Genomic DNA, 17,184 nt, shown 5'->3' on the forward strand with positions numbered 1-17,184 from the left:
AAATTTTTGAAATTTTATGTACCCATTTTATTGTAGAATTGCGACAACAAACTGATTTTAAAAAAAAATAATCAAAAAGAGCAAATAAAATTAACTCACTTTCCAAGAATAGTCATGGCCTCGCCATCATCCTTACAATTCAACAACTTTTCAATATTAGCATCCAACACAGCAAGAGCAAGTTGAAAGATCACTTTAATTCCCTCAAAGAAGAAACAGTCCACGACAACAACAGCACTTTCAAAAGGCATCACACTGAGGAAGAGTGTGAGGAACCAGGAAAGCGAGATGGTGGATATAACACCCAAATACTGCATACAGTCATACAACTGTGGCACATAATCCCTGGTAAGCTCTTCAAACACACCCTGATCCACCAACGCACCTACAGAAAGGAGCAGAATAAACGTTAAATATTCAAAATAACTGGCTAAATTCACATTAAAGAAAATAATATTACAAGCTTTTACATTAGTGTAAATTTGTCTTTAAATCGGCCTTATTGCCCTTCCCAAAACATGTTCGGGATGGATAATATAACCTGCATAGGGCACCACATCATTTTTTTTTTTAAAAAAGTACAGAAACATATGGGACAGGCTAGGCCAGCTTCTTCGAGTCCAGACACGCTATGCAAAGGACAAGTGAAACAATAAAAATATATTAACAACATATTCGGAGGAAGGGTCACCAGACCCAAAACGTTAACTTTGATTTCTCTTCACAGGTGTAGCCAGAACTGCTGAGCTTTTCCAGCAACTTTTGTTTTTATTAAAAACACAAAGGATTATGGGTAATCTAAGATGAAGGACAGGAAAAAATTGTGGCTGTAAGAGCTGCTCCTTTTTTTGAGGTAATTTAGGTGATTTACTCAAATTCCAGGAACAGCAATTACTGTTTTATATACTGTTGCATTGTTCTGGAACTTGGGGGGGGAGAAAGATCAAAACAAGGGCATTTTAAAAAGGAGGAAGACAGAGAAAGGTAGCGACCACATGGTCAGAGAAAGACACCTATACTGCTGTCTGACACAGTAGTGAATCTGCATAGTTACTGCCTTTGCTGTTTGAATTCCGGTATCTCTGGACATTAAAGCGTGTCGAGGAAAAATTAACAAACAGCAAAATTCATAGTTGACCTTGGAGGAACCTGTGTGGAAGAGCACAGGAACAGAAAAGTGCATACCTTTAAGTATAGCCTTGCTGTAAATATACAATAGTGAGTTCTTTCTTGACTATGTGTTTTATTGAGATCTGTCTCTTGATTAAATTTTAAAAACATAAGCCATAAGTATTAACTTAGCCTGGAACAGTGTTTTTTTTTTAGAGCAATAAGACAATGTTATTTTCTGGGTCTGTAGATTGTGAAGGTGCAATGACAGCCTTTAATAGATCGATGTGCTCTGTTGGATGTGGGAGTTTATGGAGAGTCTCCATGTTACTGATGATTATGTCTGGAGGAAGTGTCTTTGGTTGCAAATCCTATCATATCATATGGATTGGATGGAGCAGCAGTTAGAGGCAATAAGGAATTTACAAGAGCTAGGGGGGGTGATGGATGGTCATTATAGGAAAGGAGAAAAGTCACAGATACAGTCAGGTAGAAGAGTTAACTCCAGGAAAAGTAGGTTGGGTATGCAGGTAGTGCATGAGTGTCCTGTGGCTAATCCTATCTCAAATAAATAAGCTGTTTTGGAAGTGTAGGGAGTGATGGGCTCTCAGGGAAATGCGCATGAACAGCTGGGTTTCTGGTATCAGCAATGGCTCTACTATAATGAGGGGTATGTCAGGTTCCATGCTATCAATTGTGATAGGGGACTGTCTAGTCAGAGATGCAGACTGACATTTCTCCAGCTGGCAGTGAAGAATCAGAATGGTGTGTTGCCTCCCTGGGGCCAGGATGAAGGATATCTCAGAGGGTGCAGAATGTTCTGAAAAGGGGAGTGGGAACAGCAGAAGGTCATTGTACACATTGGAACTAACAACATAGGAAGGGAAAAGGGTGAGATTCTGAAGGGAGAATATAAGAAGTTAGGCAGGAATTTAAAAAGAATGTCCTCGAGGATAGTAATATCTGGATTACTCCCAGAGCCACAAACTAGTGAGGGTAGGAAAAGGAGGACGGAGCAGATGAATGCTTGGCAGAGGAGCTGGTGCAGGGGAGAAGGGATCACATGAGCACCTTATTGGGATTGTATTATAGACCTCCCAATAGTCAGCGGGAAATTGAGAAACAAATTTGTAAGGAGATCTCAGTTATCTGCAAGAATAACAGAGTGGTTACGGTAGAGAATTTTAACTTTCCAAACGTAGATTGGGACTGCCAATGTGTTAAGGGTTTAGATGGAGAGGAATTTGTTAAGTGTTTTAAGAAAGTTTTCTGATTCAGTATGTGGATGTACCTACTAGAGAAAGTGCAAAACTTGACCTACTCTTGAGAAATAAGGTAGAGCAGGTGACTGAGGTGTCAGTGGGGGAGCACTTTGGGGCCAGCGACCATAATTCCATTAGTTTTAAAATAGTGATGGAAAAGGATAGAACAGATTTAAAAGTTGAAGTTCTAAATTGGAGAAAGGCCAATTTTGACGGTAGGAGGCTAGTTGACTAAAGAAATTAAGGGTTTGGTTAAGAATAAGAAGGAAGCATATGTCAGGTATAGACAGCAGAGATCAATTAAATACTTAGAAGATTATAAAGGCAGCAGAAGTATACTTAAGTGGGAAATCAGGAGGACAAAAAGGGGACATGAGATAGCTTTGGCAAATAGGCTTGAGGAGAATCCAAAGGATTTTATAAAATATTAAGGACAAAGGGGTAACTAAGGAGAGAATCGTGCCCCCTCAAAGATCAGCAAGGCAGCCTATGTGTGGAACCAAGGAAATGGTGACGTACTAAATGAGTATTTTGCATCAGTGTTTACTCAGGAGGAAACGGAAGATATAGAATATGGGGAAATAGATGGTGACGCATCTTGAAAAATTTATATATAACAGAGGTGGTGGTGCTGGATGTCTTAAAACACCTACAAGTGGGTAAATCCCCAGGACCTATATTTCATAGAATCCCTACAGTGTGGAAACAGGCCCTTCAGCTCAACAAGTCCACACTGTGAAGAGTGACCCACCCAGACCCATTTCCATATTACTCTACATTTTACCCCAGACTAGTGCACCTAACCTACACATTCCTGAACACTATGAGCAATTTAGCATTGCCAATTCACCTAACCTGCACATCTTTGGATTGTGGAAGGAAACCAAAGCACTTGGAAGAAACCCACGCAGACACTGGGAGAACGTTTCTGTGTGGAGTTTGCACAGTCACCCAAGGCGGGAATCAAACCCGGGTCCCTGGCGCTATAAGGCAGCAGTTCTAACAACTGAGCCACTGGTTGCCTGATCAGATGTACCCTCGAACTTTGTGGGAAGCTAGGGAAGTGATTATTTAAAAAAGATGGTAAGGAAAAGCCAGGGAACTATAGACTGGTGAGCCTGACATCCATGGTGGGCAAGTTGTTGAGGGACATGATTTACATAGAAAGGCAAGGACTGATTAGGGACAGTCAACATGGCTTAATGCATGGGAAAAAGCATCTCACGAACTTGATTGAATGCTTTGAAGAAATAAAGCAGATTGACGAGGGCAGAGCTGTGGATTTGATCTATATGGACTTCAGTAAGGCATTCAACAAGGTTCCTCATGGTAAGCTGGTTAGCAAGGTTACAGGGAGAACTAGCCATCTGGTTACAGAATTGGCTTGAAAGTAGAAGACAGTGGGTGGAGGTTGGAGGGTTGCTTTTCAGACTGGAAGCCTGTGACCAGTGGTGTGCCATGAGGATTGGCACTGGGTCCACAGCTTTTCATCATTTATATACATAATTTGGATGTGAACATAGGAGGTATAGTTAGTAAGTTTGCCAATTACACCAAAATTGGAGGTGTAGTGGACAGCGAAGAAGGTTACCTCAGAGTACAATGGGATCTTGACCATGTTGGCCAATGGGCTGAGAAGTCGCAGATGGAGTTTAATTTAGATAAATGTGAGGCGCTGCATTTTGGAAAAGCAAATCAGAGCAGGCCTTATCCACTTAATGGTAAGGTCCTGGGAGTGTTGCTGAACAAAGAGACCTTGGGGTGCAGGTTCATAGTTCCTTGAAAGTGGAATCACAAATAGATAGGATAACGAAGAAGGCGTTTAGTATGCTTTCCTTTATTGGACAGAGTATTGAGTATAGGAGTTACGAGGTCATGTTGCAGCTGTACAGGACTTTGGTTAGGCCATTTTTGGAATATTGTGTGCAATTCTGATCTCCCTCCTAACAGAAAGATGTTGTGAAACTTGAAAGGGTTCAGAAAAAATTTACAAGGATTTTGCTAGGGTTAGAGGATTTGAGCTACAGGGAGAGGCTGAACCGACTGGGACTGTTTTCCCTGGAGCATTGGAAGCTGAAGGGTAACCTTATACAGGTTTATAAAATCATGAGGGTCATGGATAGGGCAAACAGACAAGGTCTTTTCCCTGGGGTGGGGGAGTCCGGAACTAGAGGACATAGGTTTAGGGTGAGGGGGGAAAAATGTAAAAGGGGCAACATATTCACACAGAGGTTGGTGCACATATGGAATGAACCACCAGAGGAAATGCTAGAGGCTGGTACAACTACAAGATTTAAAAGGTATCTGGATGGGTATATGAATAGAAAGGGTTTACAGGGATATAGGTTAAGTGCTGGCAAATGGGACATATCTGGTCAGCATCCACAAGTTGGACCGAAGGCTCTGTTTCCGTGCTGTACATCTCTATGACTCTATGACTTTTTTTTTTGAATCCCTGATTAATTAATTCAATTGAAAGTATTAGGGAAATATACAGTTAAAATAAATTATTGATAGAACCAAAATGTAAACAATGAGTGGCGGCTCAGTGGTTAACCCTTCTGCCTCAGTGCCAGGGACCCAGGATCAATTCCAACCTTGGACGGCTGTCTGTGTGGAGTTTGCACATTCTCCCAATGTTGTGTGGATTTCCTCCATGTGATCTGGTTTCGTCACACAGTCCAAAGACATGCCAGTTAGGTGGATCGGTAATGCTAAATTGTCTGGAGTGTCAGTGGATGTGTAGTCTAGATGGACTAGACACGCAGGGTTACAGAAATCAAGTAGAGGGGTGGATCTGGGTGGGATGCTCTTCGGAGGGGCGGTGTGGACTCGATGGGCTGAATGGCCTGCTTCCACACTGTAGGGATTCTATGATTCTAATGCTTGAATATCTTACAAGGTGGAATTAAATTGGATGATTATGTCAAGGTTTTTATTTAAAATGGGTGGAATTTAAGTTCAAGATGTAAATAAGCAATTTGTTTTAACCAGTGGCAGAAAAGAAACAACATGTTTGCAATAAGCAGCTTTTTCTTGTTATGCATGGAAATCTGATTAGTGTTTTCTTTTAATCTGGGCTAGGTCTGTCATATAAATGAAGACTTTGATTAGTTTGGTTAAATCTTTTCAGGTTGTGGTGACCCTGGGAATAGTGGAGCTTAATTTCTAAGGTGCTACTCATGAAACCGAAGTCAAAGCCAGTATCCATTGAGTTTCTAATTAAAAAGGTGCTGGCTCAGTGTGTAGTACAACTACAAATGTCTGAAATTGTACTCAAGTTTGGCAAAAACATGAACAAGTTGAGCAGCTGAAATGTGCTTTATTCTAGAAAGCAATTTTATTCCCATTCATCTATATTGAGCTTCCTGAGCAACAGGAAAAGAAAGATGCTGGCAAAACATCTTTAAAATTCCTTCAAAATAAGTAGAGGCTAATTGTTTCAAATTTAATTCCACTGGCTCTAAATTACTGGAGAAATTCTTTACAGTTAATTAGCTAAGATTCTTAACTATTTGTACAGAAGCAGAAACACTTAAAAATGCAGCTTTATGATATTTGTTTTGACTACTTCTCTTGCATGTACAAATATTTTTTAAAAAGCGGTTTTAACAGCAGCAGGGAAAAGATTACCTTAAGAACAACCTTGGTTATCCGAACATCAATTACCTGAACAAGATCTCAAGGCCCCAAAGTTTGAGATTGGAAACCAGAAACTCTCTTTCCAAGACGGACTGCCCATCAGTGAACTCAGCAACTTCTCTCCCACCCTGCCTCTCTCTCTTGCTTTCTTCACTGCTCTTATGCCTCGTTTTCTCTCTCTCTCACATGGTTTCTGTCCCCTTTCTCTCTATCTCCTTCTGACTCTCTTATTCTCTCTCTCTGTCATACACAGCAGAAAGCTTCTGACAGCTGTTCTTTCAGCAAGTATATTTACAGACTTACATGCAGCTTTTTTTCCCCTTATACTTTAATTACAATCTGAAGTTTGGGTTCAACTATTTTAGACAATTGGTTATAGACTTAGGTACCTCATTCAATGAGCCGGATAAGTGAAACAGCACGTCTCTGAGCAGAGACACTGACAGAAACCCAAGCAGAGATTTGAAAGCCCACATAAAACTACAGAAAAGATGGCCCTGATCCATCCCAGAGTATCTTTCGATTTGATTTTCTCAAGTCAGTGCTTCTGGCTGAGGCAGTATCATGAAGTTTCACTTACACTTGAGAATGCTTCCTTTGTTTATGATCAGATCAGTTAGCCAAACAATTAGTTACCAGAATAAAATACTCCCTGCCCATATCGTTCGGATAATCAAGGTTGTTCTATAATGACTTAGATGAAGAAACTAAATGCAATTTCTCCAGGTTTGCAGATAATAGAAAACTGGGTGGAATAGTGAACTTTGAGGAGGCTACAGAGCTGTTTCAGTGCGATTTCAACAAGTTGAGTGAGTGGGCAAATGCAAGGCAGATGTAGTATAATATGGGTAAAAATGAGGCTATCCACTTCAGTGAAAATAGGGAAGCAGATTATTATCTGAATGGTAATAGATTGGGAGAGGTGAGGTGCAAAGGGATCTGGGTGTCACAAAGTAAGTACATAGGTACAGCAGGTGGTGAAGGCAGTAAACAATATGTTAGCCTTCACAGCACAGGGATTCAAGTACAGAAGCAGGAATGTCTTGCTGCAATTGTACGGGGCCTTGGTAAGACCGCATCTGGTGTAGTGTGTACTGTTTTGGTCTCCTTATCTTATAAAGTATGTTCTGGTTTCAGAGAGTGCGCAACAAAAGTTTACTAGCCTAATTCCTATGCTGACAGGACTGCTGTATGAAGGACAATTGGATCAGTTAGAAATATATTCACTGGAGTTCAGAAGAATGAGGAGGGATGTCATAGAAACCTACAAAATTCTAATACAACAAGACAGGATAAGCACAAGAGGATACTCATGATAACCAGGGAGCCCAGCACTAGGGGTCACAGTTTAAGAGTATAAGGTAAGCCAGTTAGGACTGAGTTGAGGAGACTTTTGTCACCCAGGGATTGGAGAGTCTGTGGAATTCTCTGCCACAGAAAGCAGTTGAATGTTTTCAGGAAAGAGATAGATGTAGTTTGATACTCTAAAGGGATCAAAGGATATGGGGACAAAGCTGGAACAGGGTATGGAGTTGGATGATCAGACACTATCATATTGAATGGCAGAGCAGGCTCAAAGGCCTATCAGCTTACTCCTACTCCTATTTTCTATGCACCCATGAGTCACCTCTGTGAAGACATCACTACTGAACATCTTTTCATGCTAAATGTAGGTCTTGAACTGTAAATTTGATTATGATACAATGAAAAGGACAAACTGGATAAAAGAAACTGAATTGACAGACATTTCTGTCCTCAGTGAATTTATTTTGCTCGCAAAAATTCCATTTTTTATTTAGCTGCCCACTTAGGTCAGCGGGGAGACCCCTCTCCAATGAACAATTACTTTCCTTGCCATCAATATTACATTTTAGCACTTTCCACAACTAAACCAGACTTACCAACCACTCTAGTGTTATAGTAGTCTGGCAGCATCCGTTCACAAAGTGCAACTAGCAACCAGAAAGCTTCCTCTTCTTTTGCATACAACAGTAGCACTGAAGTAACAATGTTCATTGCCTGTATTTGCAGAGATAAACAATATTCAGTAAGATGTTGTATAATCTATTTTATATAAAAATCCATTTATAAATTTTAGTCTTTGTCACAATTAACACATCATAAATTAGTAATGCTCAACTAGGTTGGATCTTCTGAATACATGAAAATTAATTTAGCAAAGTTAGTTATCATTGAATAATACCATAAGGTCTTATTGCATGGAAGAAAGCTATCATTCTGGATTCATTCTGGAAACAGCTATCTACTTCGTTCTCACTTTGACTCATTCAAATATTTACCACTTCGACCATTATGGATTCTATCTCCATTAACATCCCCATCAAATCTTTGCATATAGCATAATCTCATAACTGTTAATGTATTATGGATGTTACATTTTTGCTGCAAACCCACTAAGTAGTGAAAATATTTAATAATGGAAATCTTCACAATGAATTACAGTTCTATCAAATACCTTCTAAGTATTCTTAATGCTGTGAACAAAGCCTCAATTTCACTAATCTCTCCTCAAGCCAAAATCTTCTCATCCCTTGTTTAAATTCATGATTCTTTTTAACATCTCTTCTATGGAGTCTTGTCTACAGTTAAGGTGGCAAAAATGAGACATAATATTCCACCTAACATATATGATTCATACAAATTTAACATTGTGCTTTTACATTACTTACATTCTATTATTCATAAACATAGAATGATATTGTTAAGGATCATAATTTAATTTACCAACCTTAGAGCTTTTAAAGATATTTGCATCTAATATTTGCTTTATCATGATTTTTTTTTCTGCTATTTGCTTTAGATTTGGTAGATGTTTATTTCGTCTTATTTTACATTTTAATTGCTCTACCTATCCAAAGTGGTCTATTCTTTTCCGACATAACACCTTTACTTCCTGAGGGAACAAGTTGTCAGCATCCTAATTTCATTTTCTGTTAAAACTATTCGTATTGTTTATGCATCTTATCTTTTTTCCCCAGATTAATTAGTGCTATGACTCCAGTTGATGTCGTTACTAGAAAAGTCAGATTTCAGACCGAAATCTGGCTTGATGAATTATACTTGGCTTTTTTGGTTTTTAATAAGGTGGTCTCTCACTGAAACACAAGCAAAATGTAGCAGATTGGTTTCAACAACAAAAGCTTACAAAGCAAGAAAATTAAGAATTTAGAATAAACCCAACTATATACATAACACTTAACAAACCACACCATAAATCTCAGAATACTCCTTTTCAGATTCCAAAAATACAACTGTATGTACCCAAAAGCGCCCAGTATTTACACCAGAATTTAAAAAAAATCTTTCTTTCAAACCTCAATAGGTTCAATTTAACTGTGGCTATGACTTCCAGTCTGGAAAATCTGACAGCTCCAGGGAGAAGCTTTCATACACCTGAGTTTAAAAGTATTCCGCTTCAAATAATCTCTTCAGATTTTGATTTGAAATTATGACCAAATTTCTACTTCTAAGGTAATCCCCTTTTATCTTTTTATTGTTAACATTAATTTATCTTAATATTAAAGACTCAAAACTAAATTTAAAAATAAAATGATCATAAAATATATTAAAAAGCAGATCTTACATCACACTTGCTTAATTCCCTTTAATCTCAGAAATTTTTCCAATCAATGAACTTTACCTTTAATACTTCCCTCTTCATTGTGTTTTTTGAATATGTTACGGTTCCTGTTTACTTGTCTATCCCATTGGTCAGATGCAGCATGGGTTCATGAAAGGCAGGTCATGCTTAACTAATCTGCTGGAATTCTATGAAGACATTACGGGTACAGTGGGCAAGGAGGACTCAGATGATGTGGGCTATCTAGATTTCGAAAAGGCATCCAACAAGGTGCCGCACAAAATACTGCTGCATAAGATAAAGATACATGGCATTCTGGTTAATGTGCCAGCATGGATAGAGGATTGATTAACTAACAGGAAGCAAAGAGTGAGAATAAATGAGTACTTCTCTGTTGGCGATCATTGACTAGTGGTGTGCCTCAGGGATCAATATTGGGACCGCAATTATTCATAATTTACATTCTCACATCACACTTGAAAGCCAAAATTGGAAATACTGTGGATATCAAATCTAAAGCCTTACCCATTCAAAAAATGCCATGGAATGCATTACTCATTAAAGTGCTATTATATTTCAATTAAAACAAGAAAATAATTTTATAAAGATTTATATATCTCATGACAAAGCAAATATTTAAGCACCAGGATTCTGAGTGAATTAACTCCATTGTTGGCTTTGTAAATGTTTTTGAAAATTGAAGCACACCACTGTTGCACTACAATATTATTTACCTGGCAATATCCTATGTTAGGATTTCGGAAAGCATAGGCAGTGAGTACCCGTCGCAGAGCACCAATTCCCATCTCATTCTGAAATGCTGGATGCTCAGGGAGTGAGCGGTGTAGATCCCTCTCTATTTCTTCTGTGGCTAGGTTGTACTTTCCAATGGATTTCTCCACCAAATCAGAGTAATATCCAGAATGGGTGGCCATCTCATTAATGGCACCTGAATGTAAGAACATGCTTTTATATTTTACAAAATGAGCAAGATTGTATATTTTATCTTAGGATATTTTGAATCACAATAGTAGGCTTCAATATATAACACTTTAATGGCCTCATTAAGAGAAAGAATGGTGAAGAAAGAGTAAGAAAGGAAAGACAGAAAAACTTTTCATTTTAAGATTGAGATTGCAATGGGCAATTTCTTTTTTTTTCACCTTCTATTAAACACAGTCATTAATAAAAGTGAGTTTTATTGTTGATCTTGAAGCTATTTTGTTGAATATTTCCTCTTTCCCTTTAGGTGGAATTAAGGCAAATTCTAGTTCAAGAAATTCTCGATAATATTCAATTCTATCAGGAATAAGGCATTCCCCGTTTGCAACTAAAAGGCTGTGCTATTAACAAAAAGAACAAAATTAAATAAACACTAAATTAGAAAGATTTTTCTATTTAGAGTCACAGAGTCATAAAAATGTACAGCACGGAAACAGACCCTTCGGTCCAACCTGCCCATGCCGACCAGATATCCCAACCAAATTCTAGTCCCACCTGCCAGTTCTCAGGCGCATATCCCTCCAATCCCTTCCTCTTCATAAACCCATCCAAATGCCTTTTAAATGTTCCAATTGTACCAGCCTCCACCACTTCCTCTGGCATCTCGTTTCATACATGTACTACCCTTTATGTGAAAATGTTGCCCCTTAGGTCTCTTTTATATCTTTCCCTCTCACACTAAACCTATGCCCTCTAGTTCTGGACTCCGCCACACCAGGGAAAAGACCTTGTCTATTTATCCTATCCATGCCCCTCATGATTTTATAAACCTCTATAAGGTCACCCCTCAGCCTCAGACGCTACGGGGAAAACAGCCCCAGCCTGTTCAGCCTCTCCCTATAGCACAAATCCTCTAAACTTGGCAACATCCTTGTAAATGTTTTCTGAACCCTTTCAAGTTTCACAACATCTTTCTGATAGGAAGGAGACCAGAATTGCACGCAATATTCCAATAGCGGCCTAACCAGTGTTCTGTACAACTGCAACATGACCTCCCAACTCCTGTACTCAATACTCTGACCAATAAAGGAAAGGATACCAAACGCCTTCTTCACTATCCTATCTACCTGCGACTTCACTTTCAAGGAGCTATGAATCTGCACTCCAAGGGCTTTGTTCAGTAACACTCCTTAGGACCTTACCATTAAGTGTATAAGTCCTGCTAAGATTTGCTTTCCCAAAATGCAGCACCTCGCATTTATCTGAATTAAACTCCATCTGCCACCCCTCAGCCCATTGGCCCATCTGAACAAGATCCCGTTGTAATCTGAGGTAACTTTCTTTGCAGTCCACTACACCTCCAATTTTGGAGTCATCTGCAAACTTACTAACTACACCTCTTATGCTCACATCCAAATCATTTATATAAAGGACGAAAAGTAGTGCACTCCACTGGTCACAGGCCTCCAGTCGGAAAAACAACCCTCCACCACCACCCTCTGCCACCCCATGGGGAACCTTGTTGAACACCTTACTGAAGTCCATATAGTTCACATCTACCGCCCTGCCCTCATCAATCCTCCTTGTTGCTTCTTCAAAAAAATTCAATCAAATTTGTGAGAAATGATTTCCCATGCACAAAGGCACGTTGACTCTCCCTAATCAGTCCTTGCCTTTCCAAATACATGTATATCCTATCCCTCAGGATACCCTCCAACAACTTGCCCACCACTGACGTCAGGCTCACTGGTCTATAGTTCCCTGGCTTGTCCTTACCATCTTTCTGAAACAGTGGCACCACATTTGCCAACCTCCAGTCTTCTAGTACCTCACCTGTGACTATCGAGGATACAAATATTTCAGTAAGAGGCCCAGCAATCACTTCCCGAGCTTCCCACAGAGTTCAAGAGTACAACTGATTAGATCCTGAGGATTTATCCACTATTATTTAAGAAGATAATTTTGAAAGGTAAACCTTGATGATACTTTCAAAACAAAAAACAAGAATAGTGCTGATCTAATCTTCTGTCTTGCATACCTGAAAAAAGTAACCAAAGCTCCCCCCTCATACTTTCAGGGATGCCTTTCAGTACAAGCTCCTGAGTCTTCTCTGTGCGATACATGCATACTCCTCGGCCATATTCAGCAAAGTGGACTTGCCAGGATTGCTCCTTCATTAGTTCCTTTGCCTAATTGTCAGATACAATGTAAAAAAAATGAACAGTATACGAATTGTGGACACTAAAGATTTCATGGCAAATATACACATTCACTTTCTAAACTTTAGAGTTTTAACTAACAATTATCAGAATTGGATTTTAACATAATGAAAAGTAATATCTATGGAACATTTTGCATTAAATTAATTGTACAAATGTATCACTTTAAAAAATGATTAAAGTGTTTTAAAAGGTCAGGTCACTGCCATAGTATTAATAAGGCATCTTGTTTTAATAACCAGCACATGCTTCACTGTCTAAAATGGCATCACTGTCAACTCTGCAGTCCTGTTTTTAAATTTTAAATTTCAAACTTGCAGAAAGCAGCACAGTGTTTTTCAACGAACTGCAGTTTTAATAGATTCTTGGTAGAAGTAGTGAGATGCAAGACTACCCCAACTCTCAATGACGGAGTTAGATTCTGTATTATGGGGAGGATACAGAACATAGTCAAGACATGCCTCTTGTAGATGAGTTGAAGGCACACATTTTTAGGAGTAAAAGAGGAATTTATCTGTTTTATTTTAAAAAATGGGAATCTTATTTGCATACCTACTTTAGTTGGGGATTGTGCAGATATATCTGAAATAGTCTGTGGTATCTTTTTTGTTTTCTTTATAGAGTAGGATGCATATTTTTCAATCATATTTCAGCTTGTATGTAATAATTTATGCACAATCAGGTCAAAAATCACTAGGTTTATACTAGATATGCAGCAATTTAAAATGAAAACCTCAACAAGCCAAAAGGTACATGTTAAAAAAGCTAATAAATTTATATATATCAATATATGAATAAGCAACATATACCACTTTAGGATTGAATTCTTCAGGTGATCTGCGACGATACATTGTCATAAGTGTTTGTGTAGCTATTGGAATACTATTTCCATTTAGATTAAGCTGTCGCTCTCCATCTGTGTCAGAGGTAGAACTGAGACTTCTCTGTGGACTACCTGAAACAATACTGCTTTGTCTGGAAAATACCTGGAAGGCAAATAGTTAGAAAACTGTTTAATAGTAAATCATGATGCTCAGATTAGTCTTTAATAGAATTAACATATTTTAATACATATTGCTATACTTTAAAACAAACAAACAAACAGTAAACTTGAGTGTTCCAAATATTTTAAAAGTTATCAAAAGGTCATGGAAGACTGTTGGAAAAAGTTGTAGAAATTTAGAGATATCAGCCTTAATTATCAGATTGTGTCATTGCGCAATCAAAATAGTTATCCAGTAAATCAAAATTACCACAGTAACTTTGTATCATTCACAGTAGCATGTGGTTTGTTGATAAAAATATTCAAATTAAGTAGGAAGTGCTTCCTTCATTTTGTCCAACAACATGATCCAAGATCAAACAAAATGGAGCAGCCTCAATGGTAAGTTTCATCATTATTCATACTCAGAAGTATTAATGGGACTGAATTTTGCATAGAAAATAACAATGAAACAAGCAGCGTGATCTATATTAAAGATTAAGTGGACAGCAACATCTGGAGTATGCACATGCTCGGTTAAAATTCAGAAATCCAGAGGCAGCAATCTGAGTTACTCTGTTTCGCCATCATCTGTATTTTAACCTGCTTTCTGAGAAACTAGACAATAATATCCATGTAAAAGTTTAAACTTGCAATAACTACCTCTGAGATATTCCTGAAAAGGTTAGAGTTGATTCATTCTTCCGTAAGTAACTTGTTAAACAGCATGGTCAGTAAAAGTTGCTATGAAACACACAATGTGCTCCTATGAAGTCATGTTCCTTCAGAAAGTAGTTAATATTGGACACTAACTAAAATTAAATGTACATTGTTACTTTGTCTGTCTCTTTGAACACACTCTCTCCCTTGTTCTAATTGCAGCTTTCTTTCCCTATCTTTATGTTGCCTTCTAGGCATAATTTATTTCAAACTCATAATTCTTGGTGACCACCTGGTCAGGTCCACGCCCCCCAACAACCCACCCTCCCGTCCTGGCACCTTCCCCTACCACAGCAGGAATTGCAAAACCTGTGCCCACACCTCCTCCCTCACCTCCATCCAAGGCCCCAAAGCAGCCTTCCACTTCCATCAAAGTTTTACCTGCACATCCACCAATGTCATTTATTGTATCCGTTGCTCCCGATGTGGTCTCCTCTACACTGGGGAGACTGGATGCCTCCTCGCAGAGCGCTTTAGGGAACATCTCCGGGACACCCGCACCAATCAACCTCACCCCCCTGTAGCCCAACACTTCAACTCTCCTTCCCACTCTGCTGACGACATGCAGGTCCTGGGCTGCCTCCACCGCCGCTCCCTCATCACCCTGGAGGAAGAACACTTCCTCTTTCGCCTCGGAACACTTCAACCCAGGGCATCAACAGGACTTCACTAGTTTCCTCATTTCCCCTCCCCCCACTTTACCCAGTTCCAACCTTCCACCTCAGCACGGTCCCCATGACCTATCCTACCCTGATGAAGGGGTTTGCCTGAAATGTCAATTTTCCTGTTCCTTGGATGCTGCCTGACCTGCTGTGCTTTTCCAGCACCACTCTGATCCAGACTCGGGTCTCCAGCATCCGCAGTCCTCGTTTTTACCTTGGTTTATACTCTGCATGACCCAATAAGAATTTTTGAAATCTTATTGTTTGACAACAAATGCCTTTTCTTATCTTGCTCACAAATCACACAGGTCCTCTCTAAAGACCACCAAACTGAATTAGATGTTGACAAAGGAGGTTCTTTGTACAAAGAAAGCCCTCAAAATGCACCATAGACATCTATCGACATAATTTGTGAGTTGTCACAGACTGCAAAATAAGTCATGGTCACCTAGAAAGAAAATTCCAATCTATTTCACACCCAGGGACTTATTAGCTACTGAGAATTTGAAGAAAATGCTGAGATTTGTTTCATTTAGAACATTCAGAGGCACCAAAGTGAAGTGAGCAGCAAGCCTTTCATCTCATCTCAAACAAGGTTCAAACACATAATAGATTTAAGAGTAGTCTAAACTAGCTCACTTCATAACCCGATGATACATCTCAGATTAAGTATGCAACCCAGAATATGCGCTGAATTAAAAAGAATATATGCAGCAATAGATTAGGAATTTTTTTAAGTAATATTCACCGGCTTCCTTTTCTTAATTAAGTATAACCTTCAGTATTTCTTAAAATGTTACATTCCATTACTGAAGAATCTGAAGCATAAACAGGTTTTGATTTATAGAACTTGGTTGTGCAATGTTATTTTAGACATTTTGGAAATGTTATAACATTTCTAATTATAGCTTCAGATTGTATGATGTGACATTTTACGATTATTTCTCCATGCAAAGATTAATTCATTAAAAGTTATGGCTTGGTAGTTTTAATCATTCTGCAATCAAACAAGATTATTAAGCACATTTCAGAGTCAATATACTACTATTCAATACAAGCTATGTACAAAATATCCTCGATTTCAACTTTTAGTCTCTCTCCGCAAAATACTTCAGACAGCAAGGAATTCTGATTTTCAGAACTTAGCATTACAATAAACACTACTAATTTCTTAAAATTTGCTTCACAGATGGTATTTTCCCACATACCTCATCATCTGAACCGAGACTGCCTACAATTTCTTTGTCAATGCAAATTTTTGATGTTGTTTGCTGTAAGAAGTCAGAAATTCTTTGCACCAGGAAGTCTCGGTCTTTCAAGTTGGCAAAAAAGAAAGTCATCCTATTCTTGGTACTGATAGATAATGGGCTTGGAAGCACACTTGAACTATCTGCCTTCTCCACTATTGTCACCTAAGAAAGGAAAAGGTTATATATCTTTCAGTTTATTCAAGGGAAACTAGCAAGAATCACCATGACATCACTTAACAAATGAAACACGCTACTCCCCAGTGAGTTACCGGACTTTAGTACAGTTGTACTGTTTCTGCTATTCCCATTTACGGCTCCTGTAGATATGTATTTGTTTATATTTTTCATCAATTATCATCCCTTTTTGCTTTGTGCCATAAACCTTTCATCATTTAATTGCTCCCGCTTTCTGCCTTGCCTTAGCTCAAACTGAAGAAACCTGTTAGATCTCTTAAGTTTTTCTAGTTCTAATGAAAGGTCATTGGCTTAAACATCAACTATTTTTCTATCCACAGATGCTACCAGACCTGCTGAGCGTTTGCTACTTGTATTTCACATTTCTAGCATATCTTGTTGATGCTCTAGTATGATAGAGTTCAAGTCAGAAAAATGAATTGCCCTTCCAACGCACAGCACTGCTCCTTACTGTGTACAATGTGACACATTTCCAGACTATTTAAATATATTGACGCACTAAGAGCATACATGTCAATTACAGATCTGACCACGTGGTGCTTTGTCTTTTAGTCATGCATATCTTTGCAGAAAGAAATACAATTTGTATTTAAGGCAAG

The 17,184-nt window shown here is 38.6% G+C and overlaps 1 protein-coding gene across 1 annotated transcript in view; it reads right to left on the minus strand.

Annotated features, from left to right (window-relative positions):
- Positions 1 to 17,184, minus strand: part of tbc1d9 (TBC1 domain family, member 9 (with GRAM domain)) — a 76,026-nt gene that overhangs the window by 18,965 nt on the left and 39,877 nt on the right. Inside the window, exons 7-12 of the mRNA XM_043674139.1 lie at positions 16,349 to 16,552; positions 13,586 to 13,762; positions 12,596 to 12,746; positions 10,350 to 10,564; positions 7,916 to 8,033; positions 100 to 385 (exon numbers count right to left, since the gene is read on the minus strand). Of these exons, the coding sequence (XP_043530074.1) occupies positions 100 to 385; positions 7,916 to 8,033; positions 10,350 to 10,564; positions 12,596 to 12,746; positions 13,586 to 13,762; positions 16,349 to 16,552 (1,151 nt within the window). The remainder of the gene's footprint in view (positions 1 to 99; positions 386 to 7,915; positions 8,034 to 10,349; positions 10,565 to 12,595; positions 12,747 to 13,585; positions 13,763 to 16,348; positions 16,553 to 17,184) is intronic.

This window comes from Chiloscyllium plagiosum, chromosome 32 (genome assembly GCF_004010195.1).
Source record: "Chiloscyllium plagiosum isolate BGI_BamShark_2017 chromosome 32, ASM401019v2, whole genome shotgun sequence".
NCBI classification, from domain to species: domain Eukaryota; kingdom Metazoa; phylum Chordata; class Chondrichthyes; order Orectolobiformes; family Hemiscylliidae; genus Chiloscyllium; species Chiloscyllium plagiosum.